The 26,855-nt window shown below is 46.0% G+C and overlaps 1 protein-coding gene across 1 annotated transcript in view; it reads right to left on the bottom strand.

The window, feature by feature from the left end:
* The window catches only part of fkbp16 (FKBP prolyl isomerase 16), a 226,140-nt gene that overhangs the window by 18,023 nt on the left and 181,262 nt on the right, over positions 1-26,855 (bottom strand). The window contains exons 4-5 of the mRNA XM_070859292.1: positions 24,188-24,405; positions 6,818-6,990 (exon numbers count right to left, since the gene is read on the bottom strand). Of these exons, the coding sequence (XP_070715393.1) occupies positions 6,818-6,990; positions 24,188-24,405 (391 nt within the window). The remainder of the gene's footprint in view (positions 1-6,817; positions 6,991-24,187; positions 24,406-26,855) is intronic.

A 26,855-nucleotide genomic window follows, 5' to 3' on the forward strand; every position in this document is an offset into this window, starting at 1 on the left:
CAGATGTGATCTTATAGTAGATATCTTATAGTTATATTTTAAAATATTCCTACATTACAACAGTGACAACACTTCAAAAAGTATTTCATTGGCTGTAAAGCGCTCTGAGACGTCCAGTGGTCATGAAAGGCACTATCTTTTTTTATTTTAAAATGATAATAGGATTCGATAGGATAGATAAACTTCAACAATTGTACATACCTGTCTGGAGTAAAAATAAAACGGGGAAGGTGGCTCAACCGTGGCTAACAAGGGAAATCAAGGATAGTGTTAAATCCAAGGAAGAGACATACAAATTGGCCAGAAAAAGCAGCAAACCTGAGAACTGGGAGAAATTTAGAATTCAGCAGAGGAGGACAAAGGGTTTAATTAGGAGGGGGAAAATAGAGCATGAGAGGAAGCTTGCTGGGAACATAAAAACTGACTGCAAAAGCTTCTATAGACACGTGAAGAGAAAAAGATTCGTGAAGCCAAACGTAGGTCCTTTGCAGTCAGAATCAGGTGAATTTATAATGGGGAACAAAGAAATGGCAGACCAATTGAACAAATACTTTGGTTCTGTCTTCACGAAGGAAGACACAAATAACCTTCCGGAAATATTAGGGGACTGAGAGTCTAGTGAGATGGAGAAACTGAAGGATATCCTTATTAGGCGGGAAATTGAGTTAGGAAAATTGGTGGGATTGAAGACCCAGGGCCTGATAGTCTGCATCTCCGAGTACTAAGGAAGTGACCCTAGAAATAGTGGATGCATTGGTGATCATTTTCCAGCAGTCTATCGACTCTGGATCGGTTCCTATGGACTGGAGGGTAGGTAATGTAACACCACTTTAAAAAAAGGGGGGAGAGAGAAAACGGGTAATTATAGACCGGTTAGCCTGACATCAGTAGTGGGGAAAATGTTGGAATCAATTATTAAAAATGAAATAGCAGCACATTTGAAAAGCAGTGACAGGATAGGTCCAAGTCAGCATGGATTTATGAAAGGGAAATCATACTTGACAAATCTTCTGGAGTTTTTTGAGGATGTAACTAGTAGAGTGGACAAGGGAGAACCAGTGGATGTGGTGTATTTGGACTTTCAAAAAGCTTTTGACAAGGTCCCATACAAGAGATTGGTGTGCAAAATTAAAGCACATGGTTTTGGGGTAATCTACTGACGTGGATAGAGAACTGGTTGGCAGACAGGAAGCAGAGAGTTGGGATAAATGGATCCTTTTCAGAATGGCAGACAGTGACTAGTGGAGTGCCGCAGGGCTCAGTGCTGGGACCCCAGCTATTTACAATATACATTAATGATTTAGATGAAGGAATTGAGTGTAATAGCTCCAAGTTTGCAGATGACACTAAGCTGGGTGGCGATGTGAGCTGTGAGGAGGACGCTAAGAGGCTGCAGGGTGACTTGGACAGGTTAGGTGAGTGGGCAAATGCATGGCAGATGCAGTATAATGTGAATAAATGTGAGGTTATCCACTTTGGTGGTAAAAACACGAAGGCAGAATATTATCTGAATGGCGGAAGATTAGGAAAAGGGGAGGTGCAACGAGACCTGGGTGTCATGGTTCATCAGGCATTGAAAGTTGGCATGCAGGTACAGCAGACGATGAAGGCGGCAAATGGTATGTTGGCCTTCATAGCTAGGGGATTTGAGTATAGGAGCAGGGAGGTCTTACTGCAGTTGTACAGGGCCTTAGTGAGGCCTCACCTGGAATATTATGTTCAGTTTTGGTCTCCTAATCTGAGGAATGACATTCTTGCTATTGAGGGAGTGCAGCGAAGGTTCATCAGACTGATTCCCAGGATGGCAGGACTGACATATGAGGAGAGACTGGATCGACTGGGACTGTATTCACTGGAATTTAGAAAGATGAGAGGGGCTCTCATAGAAACATATAAAGTTCTGACGGGATTGGACAGGTTAGATGCAGGAAGAATGTTCCCGATGCTGAGGAAGTGCAGAACCAGGGGACACAATCTAAGGATAAGCGGTAAGCGATTTAGGCCTGAGATGAGGAGAAACTTCTTCACTCAGAGTGTTGTGAACCTGTGGAATTCTCTACTGCAGAGAGTTGTTGATGCCAGTTCTTTGGATATATTCAAGAGGGAGTTAGATATGGTCCTTATGGCTAAAGGGATCAAGGGGTATGGAGAGAAAGCAGGAAAGGGGTACTGAGGTGAATGATCTTATTGAATAATGGTGCAGGCTCGAAGGGCAGAATGGCCTACTCCTGCACCTATTTTCTATGTTTCTATGTTTCTATGAAAAGAACCAAATCCAGAACAAGGGGCATAATCATAAAATTGGAGTCAGACCATTCAGGAGTGAACTCAGGAAGCACTTCTTCACACAAAGGGTAGTGGTACTCTGGAATTCTCTCCCCCAAAAGGGTCAATTGAAAGCTTCAACACTGAGAGTGATAGATTTTTGTTGGGTAAGGGTAATAAGGCATAAGGAGCAAAGGTGGGTAAATGGAGTTGAGGTACAGATCAGCCATGATATAATTGAACGGTGGAACAGGCTCGTGAGACTGAATGGGCTGCTCCTGTTCCTGCAGTCAACAGTATGGAAAAGGTAAATGCAGAAACTGAAAATTAAATTGCAAGTGTCGAATATAGGGAGACAAATTTCAACTAGTAAAAGGCAAATTAGGCACTGATGCCAGGAATGTCTCTGGACAAAGAGTGATCAACATTTGGAATGTATTCCCAGGTAGTGTAGTGTTGGAGAAAACTCTGGGATCATTGAAGGAACAATGGGGGTGGGGGGGCTGTAGGGTCATTTCGGATAGGTGTACTAAGATGGGCTGAATGGACTTCTTCATCTGTAATTATTTTATAATCTTATGAATTCCTGTCCACAGTTAATGCAGCACACCAGGGAAGGCCATTTTGGGAAGTGAAACTAAATCATTTACTTCTTGGAAGAACCAATGTTTCTTTAGTGTTGTGGATCACAATGACAAAGCATGCAGTTGAAGTTATGACCTCTCTCTGACAGAAGTAATGTCACGGTAGCTTTTGTCACTGTCCTATTAATCCAGAGGCCTGAACTAGAGACGTGAGTTCAAATCCCACCATGGCAGCTGGGGAATTTAAATTCAATTAATTAAATGCGGAATTAAAAAGCTAGTAACCATGTAACTGCTGGATTGTTGCAAAAGCCCATCTGGCTCACTCATGTTCTTTAGGGAAGGAAATCTGCTGGCCATACCTGGTCTGGCCTATACATGACTCCAGACCCACAGCAATGTTGTTGACTCTTAACTGCCCTCTGAAATGGCCTAGCGAGCCACGCGGTTGTCAAGAAGGCGGCTCACCACCATCTTCTCAAGGGGCAATTAGGGATGGGCAATAAATGCCGGCCTTGCCAGTGACACCCACATCCCATGAATGAATAAAAAACCCACCACGGATGATGTTGTTGTGCTGAGTGGACCTCCAACGCTCCTTCAAACAATTTTACAGGGTCGATGGCGCCCTTTTAATATCAGACCGTTATAAATACAAATCTGTAAATTATTAAAGAACTGTCAACTCAGTTAATGGGGAACCAGAAGAGCATCTGTTTCTGATTAACACAGAAGAAAGGTAACTCATCAAGAACAAATCAATTTGTCAGGGTGCTCGTATAAGTCAGAGATAAGGAACCGAGATTGAGGGATAAACAGCTCAATAAGCTGCAATCTGCCTCCCAACCATATGTCATTTTAAACTGATGTACACTGGCAGCACATCCACATAGCAACTCGGCTCCCAGCAACCGAGAATTCTGAATGGTTAATATGTAGGCTAATGTGCACTTTATAGAGCACGAGCATCTGTCCTATCCAATTTAACTTTGCACACAGGACATATTACATTGACCCAGTTGTATTATGCAAGGATTTCAGGGAAGTGTATCAGAGATACCTGTTAGAATCCAATATTCTTTAGCGTGCACATTGGGAGGGGAACAGAGAGCTCCTTGTATTTGGGGTAAGTGCGCTCTTACCTCGTACTGTAAGTGCCTGGTATTTAGGTGCAGCAAGGCGTCTGGTTATTGATCCCGGATAACATTGTGCTTGGTAATCTCACCAACCCCGAGGCAAACTTCTTATTAACATTCAATTTTAAGCGTTCCATGCTTGAAGCTGAGAGGATTTTGCGCGTTTGGAATGCAAATTGTAGAACAGGAGAAAGGGGGTGGGAAAGAAAGGTAAACACACAACGAAAATTTACACGCTTGCTCATATTCAAGTAAAATTAGGAATACAATATGCAGACGTGGAACGCTGTTAAATTGGATTTCCCCCCCCCCCCCCCATTAGAAAGTAAGGAAATTTAGCATCTGACCCACTTCTTTCCCTTCATAACCATTTTGAGATGGGGCGAGAGGCTGTGCAGTGATGCAATGCTGACCAAGGAAAGCAGTGTAATGAGATATTTCAATGTGAGTTATGATTCCACATTGTCCATCTGGGAAACAAACCAAAATTTAAAAAAAAGATTCATTAAATTGTTTTCCATGACAACACCCCCCTTTAAAAAGTCTGGCAAACAGACTTCCTTCTGAAGACTGTCGTTCTTAACATTTTGCAAAGGTGCTCCTCTAAATCCTAGAAATTTATAGTCCATATAAAAACAGAAAATGCTGGAAATCTCAGCAGGTCAGGCAGCATCTGTGGAGAGGAAGCAGAGTTAACGTTTCGGGTCGATGACCCTTCGTCAGAACAGGGACAAATTTATAGTCCCATCGTTTGTAAGTGGCCAGATCCTATTGAAATTGGACAGAGAATTGAAAAGGTCTTTAAAACTCAAGCATAAAAACTTCATGCAAAAACTTTTTTATTACCATATCAATGACAATGTATTGACGCATTCAATGCATGCTTGAACCAGGAAGCTAGCTCAAATTTAGGCCTCTGGCATCCTCGCAATAATGTGGGGGAGCCTCTACAGGCAGCTCGCTCTTTTTGTGAAGCAACAAGTTCAAGGCCGCCTGCCTCCCGGGGAGGTGTTGGGGGGGCCTGGGGGATGGACAGAGTGAGGGCCCGGGGGTGGGGGGGGAACCAATTTCTTTTTTTAAATGTACCTTTCGTTGCTGCATGTTGCTTAAGCTGCAGGGGCTGCTAACGAAGCCTGAGCGGGGTAGGCCCAACGCCTGTCCGGCTCATCGCACACCAGCGTTTGTGAGGGGACCTAAATAGCCATTAAGCCCCTTATTTACATGCGTAATGGAGCGAACGCCTGTTCAGGTAGCCGGCAGGAATGCCTGAAAAATGGCCCGACCCAATATTATCACAGGCGGCGTTTAGAGCCATCATTAGGACATAGGACACCGGTGCCCGAAATTGGACCTTGTTACACCCATTTCACGCCCGTAAAATGGCAGCAACAAAATCCAATTTTGACTCCACCATCTTTAGTTTGGCTGCAGAGCGGTTCACATGAAAGATCGTGTGTTAACTGGGTCAATGGCTGATCCAATTGATTTGTAGACATGACTGTCAAACCCCAAATCCCAGTCACTCCCAGCTCCAAGTTTCAGATCTCAGGCTGTAGTGCAAACTCCGTTTGGATCAGAAAGGGTGAAGTTTAACTATACTAAGAAGAAAAAACACATTTAAACAGTAAACAAAAAAATCCCATTCAGTTGTCCTTCCTGGGGATAGAGTTTGAAATGATTTTATAGGTAAAAGGAATCAACTAAACGTGTGTAGCATGATATCTCCACAGATGAATCCCCATTTACTCAGAAGCGGTTTTGGAGGTGGCTGAGTGACTGAGGCTTCCAAATCTCAAGTGAACCTAAAGATGTTGTATATTTTCTCAAACATAGATTCATAGAATCGCAGAATAATACAGCACAGAGGGAGGCCATTCGGCCCATTGTGCCTGTGCTGGCTCTTTGATAGAGCTGTCCAATTAAACCGCACTCCCCTGCACTTCCTCCATAGCCCTGTAAGTTTTTTCCCTTCATGTATTTATCCAATTCCCTTTTTAAAGCCACCATTGAATCTGCTCCCACCGCCCTTTCAGGCAGCCCGTTCCAGATCACAACAACTCGCTGCGTAAAAAAAATGATTCACCGTGTTCCTTCTGTTTCTTTTGCCAATCACCAATCTGTGTCCTCTGGTTACTGCCACTTTTGCCACTGGAAACAGTTTTTCCGTATTTACTCTATCAAAACCATTCATAATTTTGAACACCTCTATCAAATCTCTGCTTAACCTTTTCTGCTCAATTCGTTCTTAACTCTTATTAAAGTCCAACAACAACTTGTATTTATATAGCACCTTTAACGTAGTAAAATGTCCCAAGGCGCTTCACAGGAGGATTATGAGACAAGACAATTTGACACCGAGCCACATAAGTATAAATCAGAGCAGGTGACCAAAAGCTTGGTCAAAGAGGTAGGTTTTAATGAGCGTCTTGAAGGAGGAAAGAGAGGTAGAGAGGCGGAGAGGTTTAGGCAGAGAGTTCCAGAGCTTGGGGCTTAGGCAACAGAAGGCACGGCCACCGATGGTGGAGCGATTATAATCAGGATGCTCAAGAGGGCAGAATTAGAGGAGCACAGACACCTCAGGGGTTGTGGGGCTGGAAGAGATTACAGAGATAGGGAGGGGCAAGGCCATGGAGGGCGAATATTAGTGTATGAACAGTTAACATGTTGGTAAGCAGTTCCTTTTTCTGCCAGGCTAGTGGAGGGACGGATTTGTTTAAAATAAATGGATTAACGTTTCAGTTAGTTGAGACAAAAAGAATTCTGTACAAGTGGTAATATTCACACAGCGCAAACTCAAGCCCTGGGAGATGTTGTGGTTATGGAATACTCAACCTTTCCTTTCCTGAACAAAGCTTTCACGTTGTTGGGGTCCAGTTGCAGTACAGCGTTACTGGATGCAAGCACCTCTTCACAGAGGTCCAACTTCAGCTGGGCAGCTGCCAAATTATTGAGACATTTCAGCCCATCTTCCTGCAGTTCTTCTGCTTCCTGAGCATTGGGATTAACTGCAATTTGAAACCAGCACAGACATTAGAATGACCGCAACATACTTTAAAATTAGAACTCGTGCCGCATTGAAATTTATTCCAATCTATATGCATTTCCTATCGATAAAACTGTACTTCTTGTTGCCATGTTTCTGTGACACTTTTGTGTCGACTTGTAAATTTCAATGGTCACATTTATAATGGAAACTGATTATGTAAACATGTCACGCTGTAATCACACCCTTTTGCCAGAGGTGGCGCTGTGGTGCCTCTGTTTGGCTTCTTTTAGTGAATCCAACTCTCTTTGTTTCCCAAATTGCTGCAAGTTTTTTCATTTTAAATCTAAATAATAATATAAAACCGATGTATTGCATAAGAATAAGGATAGAATATACAACTTCAAAATAGAGTCTGAATCACGATTACATGCCCTGTCCAATTCGCTTGGCTTTCACTCCCCATGTGCCACACCATTGAAGATCCTATAAAATGATTGAATCAGAAAATATTCATCACGCTTAAAATGTCTTAAAATATTTCTGCCAACTATTTCCATTGCAAAGATAATAAAATTGTCATTTATCGTAGAAAAGCGTTCTAAGGTGCTTCACAGAGGCATTTAAAAAAATGGATGCTGAGAGGAGAAGGGGATATTAGGAGGGGGTCAAAGTGAAGAGTTTTAAAAATGGTCATAGAAGAGGATGGCGAGGTGGGGATATAGGGAGGGAATTCCAGAGGGTGGGGCTGAGGTGACTGAAGACAAATTGTCAATGATGGGGTTAGGCCAGAGTCAGAGGAACAGAGAATTCGGTGGGAAGGGCGGGGAGAGTATGGTCGGACTAAAGGAGATTACAGCGATGGGGGGAGAGGGTTGGCCATGAAGGGATTTAAACATATAAGCCCATCGAGCTCACGCTCTACAAAATCTATGACCTAAGTACAGCATCCAGCTGTCTCATGAATGCTTTTACCTACCTCTACCTTACGGTGAAGACCATAGAATCATAGAACGGTTACAGCACGGAAGGAGGCCATTCGGCCCATCGAGCCCGTGCCGGCACGCTGCAAGAGCACTTCAGCTAGTTCCCCTCCCCCGCCCTTTCCCTGTAGCCCTGACATTATTTTTCTTTCAGCTACTTATCCAATTCCCTTTCGAAAGCAGTGATTGAGTCTGCCTCCACCACCCTCTCAGGCACTGCATTCCAGACCCTAACCACTCGCTGTGTAAAAAAGTTTTTTCTTATGTTGCCTTTGGTTCTTTTTGCCAATCACCTTAAGCCATTATGACCATTCCACGTATTGATCACTCTTTCTGAGTGCTGTCTGAAATCAAGTGTCTGCTTGACTCAGTGGTGGCACCTTCACCTCTGAGTTAGATGGTTGTGAGTTCACGCGCCATTGCAGGTCTTAAGAACGTACTCGAGGCTGAAACTTTGGCACAGTACTGAGGGAGTGCTGCATTGTCAGAGGTGCCATTTGTTAGATGAGATGCCCTCCGTTCAGGTGGATGTTAAAGATTACAGGCATTGTTTGAAGGTAGAATTCGCCCAGTAAATATTGCAAAGACCGAAGCCATTGCCTTCGGTCACTGTCAAGCCACCAACTCCATCTCTAACCCTGACAACTATCTAAGGCTGAACCAGGCTGTTCCCAACCTTGGGGTCATATTTGAACCTGAGGTGAGCTTCCGACCACATATCTGCACCATCACTAAGACTGTCTATTCCCTCCTCCATAACAATGCCCAATGCCTCCTCTGCATCAGCTCATCTGCTGATGAAAACCTCATCCATGCCTTTGTTATCTCTAGATTTGACTATTCCAATACACTCCTGGCTGGCATCCAACATTCTACCCTACATAAACTAGAGGTGATCCAAAACTCAGCTGCCCTTACCTAACTTGCGCCAAGTCTCGCTCATCCATCACCCCTGTGCTCGCTGATCCACATTGGCTCCCGGTTGAGCAACACCTCAATTTTAAAATTCTCATCCTCATTTTCAAATCTGTTATGTATGTATGTAAGCCTTATCAAAATGTAAGCCTTGAAACTAGGGGGCACACCTGTGGGAGACCTAAGGGTCACCTGTGCACCCTGGGGCAAGCAGGTATAAAAGGTGATTCACCATGCTGCTTCCCCACTCTGGAGTCTGAATAAAGAGACCAAGGTCACAACAGTTTGAGCTTGCAATACAGTCCTGTGGATTTATTCTGTATTCAACAACTTGGCGACGAGTAATGGATCACTAATTTTCACGGGGTAATGGCTGCCATTGGTATTCTTGAGAGATTTGTTGAGGGTGATGATTGGGAAGCCTTCATCGAGCGCCTCGTCCAGTACTTCGTGGCCAATGAATTTGACAAGGCTGAGACAGCGATCAAGTGCAGGGCGATTCTCCTCACCGTGTGTGGGTCATCGGTATATGGCCTCCTTAAAAATTTGCTGGCACTGGTCAAGTCAACGGACAAATCTTATGCAGAGCTGTGTACACTGGCTAGGGAACACCTCAAGCCAAAGGAGAGCATCCTGATGGGCAGGTATTGCTTTTACACGCACCGTCGCTTCGAGGGCCAGAACGTGGGGAGTTTTGTCGCTGACCTAAGACGCCTTGCGGGGCAGTGCGAATTTGCAGGATCCTTGGGGGAAATGTTGCGGGAATTTTTCGTGCTTGGAATTGGCCACGAGGTCACTCTTCGCAAACTGCTGTCTGACAAATCCCTAGATCTGAGCAAGGCCATCACGATAGCCCAAGCTTTTATATTCACGAGCGATAACACTAAACAGATATCTTCACAGAATCGAAGATCACCGGCAAGTACTGTGCATAAAATAATGTTTTCAGCAGGCAGATCTGTATAGGGCAGGACCCACACGATTGCAGAGGCCAGACCTAGGCCTAGAGTGACTCAGAGTCCGCCATGGGGCATGAATGCGTATCCATTAGCAGCATGTTGGTGCTGCAGGGGCAGCCATAGAGCCCATCAATGTCAATTCAAGCCCTATGTGTACAAGGGCTGTGGAACAATGGGGCACCTCCAGCGAATGTGTAAACAATCTCTGACTCACCAAGTGGCAGAGTCAGGAGAGGACGACCGATCCAGCGAGGATCACGATGAATGAGCAGGAGAGGCAACTGAACCTGTGGATGAAGAGGAAGTATATGGGATACACATCTTCACCACCAAAAGCCCTCCGATAATGTTAAAAGTTGAACTTAACGGCACTCCAGTCTCCATGGAACTAGACACGGGGGAAAGTCAATCAGTTATGAGCCAGAAGGAATTCAAGAGGCTGTGGGGCGATGAAGCACAGCGACCCGAGCTGATCCCGATTCAGGAAAAGCTGCGCACCTACACCAAGGAACTGATACCAGTTATTGGTAGTACCGACATAAGAGTATTCCATGAGGGGGAGCAGTGCACGATTTACCGCCGTGGATTGTTTCAGGTGATGGGTCAATGCTGCTTGGCAGGAGGTGGATGGGGAAGATTCGATGGAACTGGGAAAACCTCTGCGTACCCTCTCCGGCAAACGAGGTCTCCCTTTCTCAAAGGCTGAGCAAACCCCCACCTTCAGGCATCAAAGTGCAGATCTATTTGCGGATCCCCGAGGCACAGGCCGCTCATCACGACCACGAGGAGGTGAAGATCAATCGAGCAGAGGTACAGGCGCGGTACCCACCACCCGAAGCCGACGACCTCGCAGCAGTCGGCATCACGGACACGGACGAAAGTGCGTCCAGACCACGGGACGAGAGAGCGTCCACACCACGGGGGGTCGCCGCAACGAAACGGAGGAACGTGTCGCTCAGCAAGACGACTGGGTTTGGGACAAAGATAAAGGGGCAGCTGCTGAGAAGGCCAGGAACCCACTACGCTCCAATAAATTGTGTGCACTATGTAACCCTTGTGAGTGGTCTTTCGCAGCCAATGACGTACCATTATATGGGGTGGGGGGACCTTACAACAAGCCAAAGTAACAGGCGAACACCAACCGGTTGTATATGTATCTGACAAAGTACTTGTAACAAGTGATGCGTTATCACAGGGGTCGCGAGTGTTGTGCAGCAAGCAAAAGTAGCGGCCGAGCCCCAAACGATTGAACATGTATCCAATAAGTTAACTAAGGCAGCAGCCTGTATTCCCGGGACTAAAGAGACGTACCAAAGACTGTCCCAATATGTGCTCGAGTCAGACAAGCTGTTCATCCCACGAGCTTGGGCGAGCAGAGGCACCAGTATCGATGCGTTGTTTCGAGAATGTCTAACACTGTCTGTGCACTGTAACATGATCCGCCACAGGCCAGACACTGAGAACGGCACTAATGCTCTCAGTTGGCCACCGTTGCCCACCCCCGGGGTGGAAATGGCGCAACCCGCAGACCCTCTCGTGGTCGTGGAAGTGCTAGAAAGTGAGGGGTCAACCGTAACGGCCCCCCAGCTTGGGACCTGGACCAGCCAGGATCCCAAGTTACTGCCTGCCAAAGGTGAACTAGACGGGATGTGGCAACTTATCCGTCGTAGAGACGAAAGACCCATCCCAACTTTACAAAGTAAGGTAGGGCAGTTACACATAGTCGGTGGTCCGGGGCCCCCATACTACGGCCCAGGATCCACGGGGACCACTAGGCCTCCCACCACTACTGAAAGTCTCAAGGGCACTGCGGCCATCCTGGGCTTACTAGACCTCAGGGTCAGTGACAATAGCCCAGAGCAGGCAGCCCAAATCACTAAACCTAGCACCACGCGTGTCAGGGTAGACTCCCTACAGACCCGGCTATCCTGGCCGCTACGCAGTCACCAGACAGAAACTCTCAGAACCGAGCCTTCCGTATGCCATCAGCAGAGAATGCACCATGATCGCACGGCCCCTCCACGCGGCATCAGAATAAATGATGTAGACCACGTTCAGGGCCCCAGTTGGGCCGCTAGCACTACTTTAGCTAAGGGGGGGAATGGAGTATATGTGATAAAAATGGAACGTTTGATTGTGAAACCGGGCTAACGAGTAAAGCATGTGGACAACATCAAACTGCGAACTACAGATAACCAGGAACCACGGTGAAAAGACCTGGCCCCCAGCGACCCACTAACACGATCGACCTCGCCGTCAACCACGAGGATGAACCCACCATGTCAGGCCTTCAACCCAGGCGATCGACCCAGGGGCACAGGGCATCAGATCGCCTCAACCTGCAAATAACTTGCACATAAGACTTTGGGGGGGGGGGGGAGTGATGTTATGTATGTATGTATACCTTACCAAGATGTAAGACTTGCCACTAGGGGCACACCTGTGGGAGACCTAAGGGTCACCTGTGCACCCTGGGACAAGCAGGTATAAAAGGTGATTCACCATGCTGCTTCCTCACTCTGGTGTCTGAATAAAGAGACCAAGGTCACAACAGTTTGAGCTTGCGATATAGTCCTATGGATTTATTCTGAACATAACAAAATCCCTCCATGGTCTTTCCCTCCCTATATCTGTAACCTCCTCCAGCCCTACAACCCACTGAGATATCCGCACTCCTCCAATTCTGGCCTTTTGAGCATCCCCGACTTTAATCACTCAACCATTGGTGGCCGTGCCTTCTGTTGCCAAGACCCTAAGCTTTGGAACTCCCTCCCTAAATCTCTCCACCTCTCTACTTCTCTTTCCTTCTTTAAGACACTCCTTAAAGCCTACCTGTAATCTGCCCTAACATGTGGTTTGATGTCAAACTTTTTTTGATTACACTCCTTGAAAGGCCTTGGGACGTTGTACTATGTTAAAGGTGCTATATAAATATAAGTTGTTGTTTCAGTGTCCTGACCAACATTTATCCTTCAGCCGACATCACCAAAAATAGATTTGCTGGTCATTTGTTGTGTGCAAATTTCCACTGTGCTTGCCTCTGTAACAATTGTAACTCCACTTCAAAATGTATTCATTGGCTGTGAAGTGCTTTGGGACATTGTGCGGATATGAAGGGCACTATATAAATGCAGGTTCTGTCTTGTGTCCTGAGCTTGCCTTTAACCAGTTCGTATCTATGCGGCGAGAGTTTGTGGAGGAGGTGTGGCAAATGTTTGTGGTGGAGGTGCGGCGAGAGTTTGTGGAGGAGGTGCGGCGAGAGTTTGTGGTGGAGGTGCGGCGAATGTTTGTGGTGGAGGTGCGGCGAATGTTTGTGGTGGAGGTGCGGCGAATGTTTGTGGTGGAGGTGCGGCGAATGTTTGTGGTGGAGGTGCGGCGAATGTTTGTGGTGGAGGTGCGGCGAATGTTTGTGGTGGAGGTGCGGCGAATGTTTGTGGTGGAGGTGCGGTGAGAGTTTGTGGTGGAGGTGCGGCGAATGTTTGTGGTGGAGGTGCGGTGAGAGTTTGTGGTGGAGGTGCGGCGAGAGTTTGTGGTGGAGGTGCGGCGAGAGTTTGTGGTGGAGGTGCGGTGAATGTTTGTGGTGGAGGTGCGGCGAGAGTTTGTGGTGGAGGTGCGGTGAATGTTTTTGGTGGAGGTGCGGCGAGAGTTTGTGGAGGAGGTGCGGCGAGAGTTTGTGGTGGAGGTGCGGCGAGAGTTTGTGGTGGAGGTGCGGTGAGAGTTTGTGGTGGAGGTGCGGTGAATGTTTGTGGTGGAGGTGCGGCGAATGAGGGTACGGGGCCCAGAAGAACCGAGGGCCCTGAGGCAGCACGGGCCCAGCCCACACTGCGATATGTGATCCTGGTTTAATTTGAAACTGTGCTCAGCATTAACCTTTTCTATTCCACTTAATATCTTTTGTACCTCTATCATCATAGGTGGTCCCTCGAACGAGGATGACTTGTTTCCACAAGAGTTCACAGGTGTTTCGATGAAGGACCCGATGTTCCAGTCCTGAACTCCAATCGAGGGGGTGGAAGATGCCTGTGCGTGAATTTTTTTAACGTGTGGTGACTGTTGCACATCAGCCATCACACGGGCTCGACAGAGCTAGGTCTTTATCCAGTGGCAAGGGTTAACCAGGATGATTGGAGACCTGCTCTGCTGCACGGACCTAGTGCGCTCACATATCACAGTGTGGGCTGGCCCGTGCTGCCCCTGGGCCCTCGGCTCTTCTGGGGCCCGTACCCTCATTCGCCGCACCTCCGCCACGATCTCTTGCCGCTCCTCCGCCACAAACATTTGCCGCACCTCTGCCATGAACTCTTGCCGCACCTCCGCCACAAACATTCGCCACAACTCCGCCACGATCACCCACCAAATCTCAGCCACGATCCCTCATCACTCCTCCGCCCCGATCACTCGTCGCAATTCCGCCACGACCTCCCCGCTCCTCCGCTGTACCAGGGCCCCGCCGATGCTCCTGCCCACGCTCCAAACGGCAACCTGGGTCCTGATGACGTCACCCAGTCGCCCACCTCAAAGCCGTTGCACATTTGTGTCGGCCCCCGCTGGAAGCTGCAGTGGCTTGCTCCAGCTCTTATACTCCCGACCTGCGGCGGTGGCACCTCGATAAGGTTCTTCTCATACACCCTTTTGCAAGGGTGAAGAGCCCAGCAAAGAATGACGAAGAGAGCAGTAAAGAAAGGAAAGATAGATTATGAAAGTAAACTTGCGCAAAACATAAAAACAGACAGTAAAAGCTTTTACCGATATATAAAACGGAAAAGAGTGACTAAAGTAAATGTTGGTCCTTTAGAAGATGAGAAGGGGGATTTAATAATGGGAAATGTGGAAATGGCAGAGACCTTAAACAATTATTTTGCTTCGGTCTTCACAGTGGAAGACACAAAAACCATGCCACAAATTGCTGGTCACGGGAATGTGGGAAGGGAGGACCTTGAGACAATCACTATCACTAGGGGGGTAGTGCTGGACAGGCTAATGGGACTCAAGGTAGACAAGTCCCCTGGTCCTGATGAAATGCATCCCAGGGTATTAAAAGAGATGTTTAGCAGATGCATTCGTTATAATCTATCAAAATTCTCTGGACTCTGGGGAGGTACCAGCGGATTGGAAAGCAGCTAATGTAACGCCTCTGTTTAAAAAAGGGGGCAGACAAAAGGCAGGTAACTATAGGCCGGTTAGTTTAACATCTGTAGTGGGGAAAATGCTTGAAGCTATCATTAAGGAAGAAATAGCGGGACATCTAGATAGGAATAGTGCAATCAAGCAGACGCAACATGGATTCATGAAGGGGAAATCATGTTTAACTAATTTACTGGAATTCTTTGAGGATATAACGAGCATGGTGGATAGAGGTGTACCGATGGATGTGGTGTATTTAGATTTCCAAAAGGCATTCGATAAGGTGCCACACAAAAGGTTACTGCAGAAGATAAAGGTTCGCGGAGTCAGAGGAAATATATTAACATGGATAGAGAATTGGCGAGCTAACATAAAGCAGCGAGTCGGGATAAATGGGTCCTTTTCGGGTTGGAAATCGGTGGTTAGTGGTGTGCCACAGGGATCGGTGCTGGGACCACAACTGTTTACAATATACATAGATGACCTGGAAGAGGGGACAGAGTGTAGTGTAACAAAATTTGCAGATGACACAAAGATTAGTGGGAAGGCGGGTTGTGTAGAGGACACAAAGAGGCTGCAAAGAGATTTAGATAGGTTAAGCGAATGGGCTAAGGTTTGGCAGATGGAATACAATGTCGGAAAATGTGAGGTCATCCACCTTGGAAAAAAAACAGTAAAAGGGAATATTATTTGAATGGGGAGAAATTACAACATGCTGCGGTGCAGAGGGGCCTGGGGGTCCTTGTGCATGAATCCCAAAAAGTTAGTTTGCAGGTGCAGCAGGTAATCAGGAAGGCGAATGGAATGTTGGCCTTCATTGCGAGAGGGATGGAGTACAAAAGCAGGGAGGTCCTGCTACAACTGTACAGGGTATTGGTGAGGCCGCACCTGGAGTACTGCGTGCAGTTTTGGCCACCTTACTTAAGGAAAGATATACTAGCTTTGGAGGGGGTACAGAGACGATTCACTAGGCTGATTCCGGAGATGAGGGGGTTACCTTCTGATGATAGATTGAGTAGACTGGGTCTTTACTCGTTTGAGTTCAGAAGGATGAGGGGTGATCTTATCGAAACATTTAAAATAATGAAAGGGATAGACAAGGTCGAGGCAGAGAGGTTGTTTCCACTGGTCGGGGAGACTAGAACTAGGGGGCACAGCCTCAAAATACGGGGCAGCCAATTTAAAACCGAGTTGAGAAGGAATTTCTTCTCCCAGAGGGTTGTGAATCTGTGGAATTCTCTGCCCAAGGAAGCAGTTGAGGCTAGCTCATTGAATGTATTCAAATCACAGATAGATAGATTTTTAACCAATAAGGGAATTAAGGGTTATGGGGAGAGGGCGGGTAAGTGGAGCTGAGTCCACGGCCAGATCAGCCATGATCCTGTTGAATGGCGGAGCAGGCTCGAGGGGCTAGATGGCCTACTCCTGTTCCTGATTCTTATGTTCTTATGTTCTTATGTTTCCTTATAACAGTCCCTCTGATACAAGGGGCTGGTGTTTTGGCAGGTTTGTGACCGGGTTTTTGCTGCGATTTGACCCTCCGCAGCGGAAACCCGGTCACAAAGCCCGGGCGGGATCCTCGGGTACCTGTTTGCGGTGGTGCTTCCAAGTATCGCCAGGGAGAGGTGCACCGAGGTGTAACGACTCGGTTTGCATTTGTGTCTGAGTTTCGGCACTCTCCTGACCCGTACACCGCGCCCAGAATAGAGACAGGGTCAAACCTGTTGGTGCAGCCCTGCCAGCAGCGGTGAGTATGAAAACCTGCCAAAAAAGTTAAGTTAAAGTTTTTATTTTTTAATTTTTTTGCAGCGATTAGATAGTTAAGGGTCTTGTAAATGTTTTTGGAATGTTTTATGGAATTTTTTTCCCCCCTCCAAAGGCCTCTCTTGCAGCATCCCCAGACTAAAGTTGCCAAAACTCGCATTTTGCGCCATGAATGCTTGTGCAACGCCTCCGTTAATGCAGATGTAAAAGGCCAAAGTTCAGCCTAAAAACAATAGTGCAGCGAAAACGCTAAGTTTCACGGATCGCTACTGATTTCGCTGAAAAGCCCCGAATGCCTAAAATGCGGCTTGGATCAGGCTTGTGACCCTTCCTTGCACCACTGCCAGGATCTGGATGGTTCCCCTCATGTCTTGTTGACCAGAACTGAACACAGATTCAAGGTGCGTCCTAACCAAACCTTGAGTATGGCAACATCAGTTTCATAACAGTGACTACACGTCAAAAGTATTTCATTGGTTATAAAACGCTTTGGGACATCTTTGAGGTCACGAAAGGTGCTCTATAAATGCAAGTTCTTTCTCGCTTTACTCTACTGACCTACCAATATTGCTCAGCATTATATTTTTTTGATAATTCCTGCTCCTGCAGATCTCTTTCAACCTCTTCCGTATCTAGTTCATCGCCATTCCTTAAGCAGGTTCCTTATTGTTCTTCCAATGTGTAGATTACAATGAAATAAAAGGGAACTACCAGTAGTGGGGTTGCCAAATCTGGAGGATCTGCTCTGGGATGGTTCTCATCTTTCAATATTGAGCTAAGATGGGAGCTGGGGGTGTCAGCTAAAGACCCGCACGTCTTGTGAAGCTGGCTACACCCTGAAAATAAACTTGCTAGGATCTGCCAGCTGGGAAGACCCATGGTGATTCCTGCCACTTTTATTTTCCCGGTTTATCCAGTTGGGCGAGAGGTTGGCGCCGGAGGGACTGGAGTGCATCATCACCCCCGGCAACCAAATTTTAATTTAAACCATGTAATGTCTAAAGTTTACTTAGTTTAAGTTTGTCGGTTTTAGTGCACCCCCCCCCCCCTACCTTTAACCAGGGGACACTTGATTTAATGATTTATTGTTTTACAGGTACAACTAAAATAGTTGTAGCCGGTTGGGCAAGACCCACGGATCAGCGGCCTATACCATTATCTCGGGCTCTGGCGCTGAATAAACACAGCTGTTGACACCAAGCCCAACATACACGCTAGATTTTCACTAGGCCTCATTTTTCATTTGTATTCGTAATAAAGATTTTAAAGTCCTCCGAGGCTGTCTGCAGTAGCAGCAACACAGGTTATTTCAGTAGCATAGAATAGGCAACAGGCCACAGCAAATATAAATCCTCAGAGAGGTTGTCAGGCCAGTTAACAGGGACCCATGCAGCTGCAAAGTTCAACTCTTTCAACAAAACTACTCATGAATATCTGTCCCGTTGATGCTTTCTATGTGCTCATATTTGGCAGCTAGTATTAAAGGGGGAGAAAAGTTAAAGGGGAGGACTTTCTGTTCAAAGTAGCTAACAGGAAAAGCATATAGACGCTGACTGCCGCGTGTTCCCGGTGCTGGTTGGATAATATCGTGATTTTGTGGTGACCCACCATTTTGAGATTTTCTACCTCCAGAGCTGTTCCATCATGTCACTGTTGGGGAAAAGCCAACTGCTTCATGAAATGACCCTGCCCATTGTAATGAAGGAAGCAAATTTAATGCAACTTGAGAGAAGAAAGGAAGAAGAAGAGGAAGTAAAAGAAGAGAAAGAGGAGAGAAAAGAAGGAAAGAAAGACTTGGATTTATATAGCGCCTTTCACGACCACCTTTACAGCCAAGGAAGTACTTTTGGAGTGTAGTCACTGTTGTACTGTGGGAAGAAGAAGAGAAAACAAACAAACAAACAAATAAATAAATAAATGACATTTGGTTCATGCCGGCATTTATGCTCCACTCGAGCCTCCTCCCGTCCTTAATTATCTAAATCTATCAGCATAACCCTCTATTCCCTTCTCCCTCATTGGCTTGTCTAGCCTCCCCTTAACTACATCGATACTATTCACCTCAACCACTCCCTGTGGTAGCGAGTTCCACATTCTCACCACTCTTTGGGTAAAGAGGTTTCTTCTGAATTCCCTATTGGATTTCTTGGTGACTATCTTATATTGATGGCTTCTAGTTTTGATCTTCCCGATAAGTGGGGACGCTCTCTCTATGTCTACTCCATCGAAACCGATCATCATTTTAAAGGCCTCTATTCGGTCGCCCCTCAGCCTTCTCTTTTCAAGAGAAAAGGGACCTGGCCTTTTCATCCTTTCCTGATAGGTATAGCCTCGCAGTTCTGATAGCATGCTTGTAAATATTTTTTACACCCTCTCCAGTGCCTGGATATCCTTTTTATAGTATGGTGACCAGAACTGCACGCAGTGCTCCAATTGGAGCCGGATTTTCGGCTTTTGGAGTTTTCTGGCGACAACGGTAGCGATATGTGAAAATTACCATTTATGTTGCGCCGTCGTTTTTAGGCTGAACTTTCGGTCTTTATGGGACGCATCAGTAAAGGAGGCATTGCACGATTATTCACAGCGCAAAACGTGAGTTTCGGCAACTTTAGTCCTGGGTCATTTGCACTGTGAGAGAGGCCTTGGGAGGGGAAAAATAACATTCAAAAAAACATTGCAAAAACATTTACAAGACCCTTCGCTACCAAATCGCTGAAAAATAAATTAAAAAATATAAACTTTAACTTCCTTTTTTTGCAGGTTTTCATATTACCGCTGCTGACAGGGCTGCACCAACGGGTTTGACCCTGTCGCTATTCTGGGCGCTGTGCACCGGTCGGTAGAGTGCCGAAAGTATGACGGTAACGCAATTGCATAGTTACACATCGGTGCACCTCTCTCCGACGGTACGTCCCATCACTGCCACAAACAACAAGCCTGGGCTTTGTGACCAGGTTTTTGCTGGCGAGAGTCAAAACGCGGCGAAAGCCCGATCGCAAACCACCCGAAAATCCGGCCCAAGTGTGGTCTAACCAAGGTTGGATACAAGTTTAGCATAACTTCTCTACTTTTCAATTCTATCCCTCGAGAAATAAACCCTAGTGCTGGGTTTGCTTTTGTCATGGCCTTATTGACCTATGTCGCTACTTTTAGTGATTTGTGTATTTGTGCTCCCAGATTCCTTTGCTTCTAAGTCCCATTTAGATTCTTATTTTCCAAGTGAAAAGTGACCTCCTCATTTTTCTTACCCAAATGTAATACCTCAAACTTATCTGTGTTGAATAAAGAAGGAGAACAACAACAACAACGAAAAGAGTATATATATTCTCCTGGACTAATGTCGATCGCCTGGATGGGTCGGAGAGGAATTTTCCCAGATTTTTTCTCCCTAAATTGGCCTGGGTTTTTATCTGGTTTTTGCCTCTCCCAGGAGATCATATGGCTCCGGTTGGGGTGGAGTGTAGAATGTTTCAGTATAAGGGGTGTTGCAGTTGTGTGAGGCGGACTGGTTGGGCTGGGTGCTCTTTGCCTTTCCATCATTGTTCATAGGTTTATATGTAACTTTTAAGGCTATTGACCGAGGGCCGTGAGGCTCTTTGTCGGCCGGCACAGACACGATGGGCCAAAATGGCCTCCTTCTGCGCTGTAAGTTTCTATGTTTCTATATATATATAAAACACCTGTGGAAAACAGGGCAATTCTCAAAGGCATAAGAAAAAAATGGATGCAAAGCTAAAGGAGGAAATATAAGGAGGGGTGAGTCAAGGAAGTGGGCTTTAAGGAGAGGTTCGAAAGAAGAGAGGGAAGTGGAGTGGATGTGCACTTAATTAGATAACTTAATAAAGAGCCATAACCTACAGGGCTATGGACCAAATGCTGGAAGGTGGGATTAGGCTGGGTAGCTCTTTTTCGACCGGCACGATGGGCCGAAATGCCTCCTTCTGTGTCGTAATTTTCTATGATTCTATGAGAGGTTGAGGGAATTCCAAAGCATGGATCCAGGAGACATGTGGGGACATGAAGGTGGGGCGAAAGAGATGGGGTTCAGAGAAGCTGAAAGTTTGTATTTATATAGTGCTTTAATATCGAAAAGCATCCTTTCGATGTTAAAGGTGCTAGATAAATGTATGTTGTTGTTGCCATTGTCCTGGTGTGATCACCCTCCCACAATATTCAAATGCCTCTGATTTGGACAGGGTCAGGGACATCGCCAACGGAACAGGCAAAATTCACAGCCCGATCTCCTGCCATAACTTTGCCGGAAACCTCGGAGAAACAGCTTAATTGGCTTGGCTTGTATTCCATTGACTCTAGGAGATTGAGGGTTGATCTGACCAAGGTGTTTTAATGTTAAAAGGATTCGATAGGGTAGATACAGAGAAACCATTTCCCCCGATGTGGTAATCAAGAACAAGGGGACATAATCTTAAAATTAGAGCGAGGCCATTCAGGAAGGTAATCAGGAAGTACTTTTTCAAACAAAGAGTAGGAGAAATCGGCAATTCTCTGCCCCAAAAGGCCGTGAGTGCTGGGAGAATTGGAGCTTTCAAGACTGAGACACTTGTTGCTTAAGGTTACCATGGGATGTGGAACAAAGGTGGTCAATTGGAATTCGAGATTTAGATCAGCTATGATTTAATTGAATGACGGAGCAGGCTTGAGGGGCTGAATGGCCTACTCCTGTTCCTAATGTTCCTATTTACACTGTTTCTCCGGAGTTTCTGCTAAAGATCAGGAGAACCCCACTACAAATTTTACCTCAAAGTCTGTAACTTGGGCTCTTTAAGAGCAAAGTGTATTCAATGTCAAACTGGTCTGGCAAAATTCCAGTCTATTTGTTGAAATCAACTGGGTACATGCAAGCCTGAACTAATCCCCTGTTTTGTTTTCATACTGTCAGCATCTGTGATTTGAATATGTGAGTTTATGCACACGACATGCAATTTTAATTTGCGGTATGTTAGTTACCTGTGCTAAGAAGCAAATCAGGTTCTCTTTTGTTCTGAAGCTGTCACATAAAGTGAAGCAAAGATGTCCTATTACACATCCAACAGATCCAGGCACGTTTAATACATATTCAAATTATACTGCTCAATATTCCAGTAGCTTATTGGTCTGTATGATCTGCAACTGAGTTATGTCTTTGCCCTATGGGTTAGGTGTTGTGAAACTTTAGATTGACAATGTCAATGAGTCAAGTTTGAATTGCAAAGAACAATGTGAGATACATTCTCTGCCATCATGCAGTGATTTATAAACAAACGTGAGGATTCATGCAGTTCAATATTTCTTGCTAAAAGCAATATCATCGCTTAGTCTTTGGGCACAAAGGCCAGGGAAAAGCAGACCAGAAACCGTTGATCATTAAGTTTCTGCCTCCTTCAAGTTACCCTGACTGTTTCAGGGCTTTCTTTGAGCAGTGGAGTGAGGCCTGTGCCTCCAATAGGTGTAGGCCCAGCATCGTCACGGTAATAAGGCAGAAGGGGGCATTCCTTGTGCTTGTAGTCTGGGTCACCCATTTCCCCATGGAGCCCCAAGAACGTTTGTGCCTGGGCTCTCCTCAGGCCAGTGGGTACGAGGGGGCCAGGAAACAAAACCGGAAGGCAAGTGGCCTACATTTTTTTGGCTGGCATTTTATTGATATTTGGTTTTGGAGGCCTTCTGTATGGTGCTCCCCACAACAGCAGCCAGATTGCCCAGAAGACCTCGATACCGGTGGATAGCCCCACCAAATGTGGGCATATCTCGACCCGAATAGGTGCAACACACTTCGGGCACATGGTGTCTTGTCCCGCACCCAGGAGGAAGGGGGAATCGGCCCCATGGTCTCTCAGGCCAAGCCCTCAGCTGATATTCAAACCCATCTCCCCTTGATGTGAGAGTTGCTATGGTAAACAGCACCATGAAAAGCAGCATGCGATTGTTGCAGGACACTGTCTGTAAGAAGGAAGAAACAACAGCAAGGATATCTTCTGCATCCCACTAAATATTGACCCCTATTGGCTAACGTGGAGTGAAATTGGAACATAGGAGCAGGAAGAGGCCATTCCGCTGCTTAAGCCTGTTCCACCGTTCAATTAGATCATGGTCTGTACCTTAATACCCGCCTTGGTTCCATATCCATTTATACCCTTCCCTATCAAAAAACGATCAATCTCAGTTTTGAAATTTTCAATCAACCCCCAGCCTCAACAGCTTTTTGGGGAGAGAGTTCCAGATTTCCACTTTGTGTGAAGAAGTGCTTCCTGACATCACCCCTGAACAGCTTAGCTCTAATATAAAGGTTCTGCCCCTTGTTCTGGACTTCCCCACCAGAGGAAACAGTTTCTCTCCATCTACCCAATTAAATCCTTTAATCAGCTTAGACACCTGAATTAGATCACCCCTTAATCTTCTATATGTAAGTCTAGACTATGCAATCTGTCCTCATGATTTAACCCTTTTAGCCCCGGTGTCACTCTGGTGAATCTGCGCTGCACTGCCTCCAAGGGTAATATATCCTCTCTGAGGTGCGGTCCAAGAACTGATAATACTCAAGCAGCTATCAGGTTGAACTTCCCTTATCTGGCACCCTTGGGACCTGGCCTGTGTCGAATAAGGGATTTTGCCGGATAAAGGGAGGTCACACCGAAGGGGGAGGGTGGGGGCGGGGCAGAGAGGCAGACCGAGGTCGGGGAGGGGGTGAGGTCGGTGCCCCGGGTGGGCCTGAAGTGTGGGCGGGCCCCAAAGTCGGGGTGGAGGTCGGCCACGTTCTGCGCATGTGTCCCCGGCCATCAGAATCATGGCGGACGAGGGGTGGTGCCAGATAAAGGCGGTCCAACCTGTATAATCCATTCTATCAGCTTAGATCATGAAGAACATCACTGATTAAAAAAAAGAAATAACTTGTATTTATATAGCACCTTTCACAACCTCAGGACACCCCAAAATGCTTTACAGCCAATGAAGTATATTTGAAGCGTAGTCACTGTTGTAATGTAGGAAACATGACAGCCATTCTGTGCATAGCAAGCTCCCACAAACATCAATGAGATAACGACCAGATGATCTGTGTTTTAGTGATGTTGGTTGAGGGATAAATATTGGTCAGACACCGGGGGGAACTCCACTGCTCTTTTTGAAAATAGTGCCCTGGGATTTTTTACGTCCACCTGAGAGAGCAGATTCGGTTTAACGTCTCATCCAAAAGATGGCATTCCGATGGAGTGTCAGGCCTAGATTTTGTGCTAGAGTGGGACTTGAGCCCATGACCTTCTGACTCAGAGACGAGAGTGTCACCCACTGAGCCACAGCTGACACCCAACACCATTGGGACGGGCAAAAAGCCAGCAGAAAGGGATTAAATGGGTGAGGGGGCGACGGGGGAATGATAATGAAACAACACAATTCAAATACAATAACCCGAATGTTGCTGCACCAGAAACAGTCAGAGGTTAGGTGAGGAGGGAGCTATAACCATTGTCTTGTGTCTTACGTTCTGGGGAAACATTCAGGACCTCCAGTGCCAGGTTGTAGGATTTGATGGCACCGTGGTAGTTTCCCCTCTGAAAATGGTAGTTTCCGCGCTCCCGTTTCTGTTTGCAGGTCCGAATGCAGTCTGAAGCCGACAGCCGTTTTGGGTCAGGAGCATTTCTGACGTCGAGAAGCTGGACTTCGTATATCAGGGTGGCATCGGTGGGAACATCAGGGACCCTAAAATGGGAGAGAACGTAAAAAGATCAGTCTTTGTTCGCCAGTCCTGTATGTGCGGGAAGGCGGATTTTTCATCAGATGTCGTTTTGCCGACATTTTCCATTTTGCACAATAGAAATGAGTTTGATATTGGGGCAGAAAGGGGGCCATGAATGGAAGGAGTTAGCCAGAACAACAGTCAGACATTCTTTGGGTGTGAGCAGCAGGTAGGGCCTACAGCCCAGTGGAATTTTGTTATGAGCCACAGGTTAGGAAAGACAGAAATTTCAATGGCCCGGAATTTGCGGTTGTGTCAGCACTCACTATCATTACCCTGAGAAACTGACAGCAGCTTCTGGCATCCGCACATGCTGTTAAACGTGCAAATCGGGAAGTTGCTGACAGTGATACCCAGCCCCTCCACAGGGCATGTTGTTGAAGACCTCACAGACGGTAATCAGCACAGAATCAGCGATTTGATGTGAACATCCCCTTTTATGCTATAATATCGCTGTTAAACCACCCCACCCCACCTCAAGAAAGTTAAGCCTTGTTCAATGAGGTGTAACTGGGATGTTAAAAGCGTACTAACTCATAATTACTGCTGAACAACCTCTCCGGCCCTAAAAAAACAAATTTTATATTTGTGGAATGTCAATTTTTTCCATTCTGATTAAAACGTCATATTTTTTTAATATAATAAAATATATATTTTTTTTAAAGTTTGTTTATGATATTTCAGCTTCTACCTTAATCCCATATGTATGTCCCAATCATTATTTCTCTCCCTGTAACATGATTAAAAAGTGAAGGATAAAGCTTACTTTTTACTTCCTGGTTTGCTGTCTGTGAGAATTTTAAAAATGTGTTTGGATGCTTAGCCTGCTTGAGGACATCAATGTTGCTGAATGCTGGCGATCTCCGAGACATGGCACCAGAATCAAATTATCGTTAAGAAAGGTGAAATCAATGCCACAGAGATCACGAGATCTTTGTGGGCAGCTTTCTTCATGGTCAACGGTGAACGCTGTCATTTTCACGCTGACCTCAAAATCTGGGCCAAACAATCCCAGGAACCTAATAGCCTCTGTAATCTCATCTGGGAGCGGAGAGCTTTTGGGGTACCTCAAACTCAATATGAACATTGGGTTTCATGCAGCTCTTGACTTTTACATTTACACACATTGGAGTAGAAATTAGACTTCGCTGTCAGTGTTTACGGGTGTAGAACAAGTGCAATGGTGACCAATTTCTGGCACCAATGTCCCATGCCCAAAGCCTGAAAGATGTCTAATCCGATACTGGGTCGGACCATTTTTCACGTGTCACCACTGTTTGCCGAAAACAGGCATTGGCCCCTTACATATGTAAATGAGTGGCCTAACTTAAGCCCTCTTGTCGAAACTGGACAGGCATTGCAAGTGCTGGGCCGGCTCTGATCAGAATTCTTTGATGGTGGTTATGTTTTATTTATCGTGGTGCTAGGTGAAGCAGGAATTGTCCCTAGACTCCACAGTAATCACGATCGGCCTCCCTTCCCCCAAGACCTCTGCCGGCGAGGCAAGTGGCCTGATATTCATTTTCTTAAAATGTGTGAGCTGCCTGTGGAAGCACGACAGATAAGAACATAAGAAATAGGAGCAGGAGTAGACCATTTGGCCCCTCGAGCCTGCTCCGCCATTCAATAAAATCATGGCTGAACTGATCCTGGCCTCAACTCCACTTCCTTGCCCACTCCCCATAGCCCTCGACTTCCTTATCATTCAAAAATCTGTTTATCTCCACCTTAAATATATTCAACGACACAGTCTCCACAGCTCTCTGGGTAGAGAATTCCAAAGATTCACGACCCTCTGAGAGAAGAAATTTCTCCTCATTTCTGTTTTAAATGGGTAACCCGTTATTCTGAAACTATGCCCCCTAGTTCTAGATTCCCCCACGAGGGGAAACATTTGCTCTGCATCTACCCTGTCAAACCCCCTCAGAATCTTATACATTTCAATAAGATCACCTCTCATTCTTCTAAACTCCAATGAGTAGAGGCCCAACCTACTCAACCTTTCCTCATATGACAACCCCTTCATCTCAGGAATCAACCTTTTGAACCGTCGCTGAATTGCCTCCAATGCAAATATATCCCTCCTTAAATAAGGAGACCAAAACTGTACACAGTCTCCACGTGTGGTCTCACCAACACCCTGTACAGTTGGAGCAGAACTTCCCTACTTTTATACTCCATCCCCTTTGCAATAAAGGCCAACATTCCATTTGCCTTCCTGATTACTTGCTTTACCTGCATGCTAACTTTTTGTTTCATGCACAAGAACCCCCAGATCACTCAGTATTTTATAATTGCTCCCCAATAATTTGCTTTTTTTTCCAACCAAAGTGGATAACCTCATATTTTCGCACATTATAGTCCATCTGCCAAATTTTTGCCCACTCACTGAGCCTATCTATATCCCTTTGTA

The sequence above is a fragment of the Pristiophorus japonicus genome, chromosome 17 (assembly GCF_044704955.1).
Source record: "Pristiophorus japonicus isolate sPriJap1 chromosome 17, sPriJap1.hap1, whole genome shotgun sequence".
Lineage (NCBI taxonomy): Eukaryota > Metazoa > Chordata > Chondrichthyes > Pristiophoridae > Pristiophorus > Pristiophorus japonicus.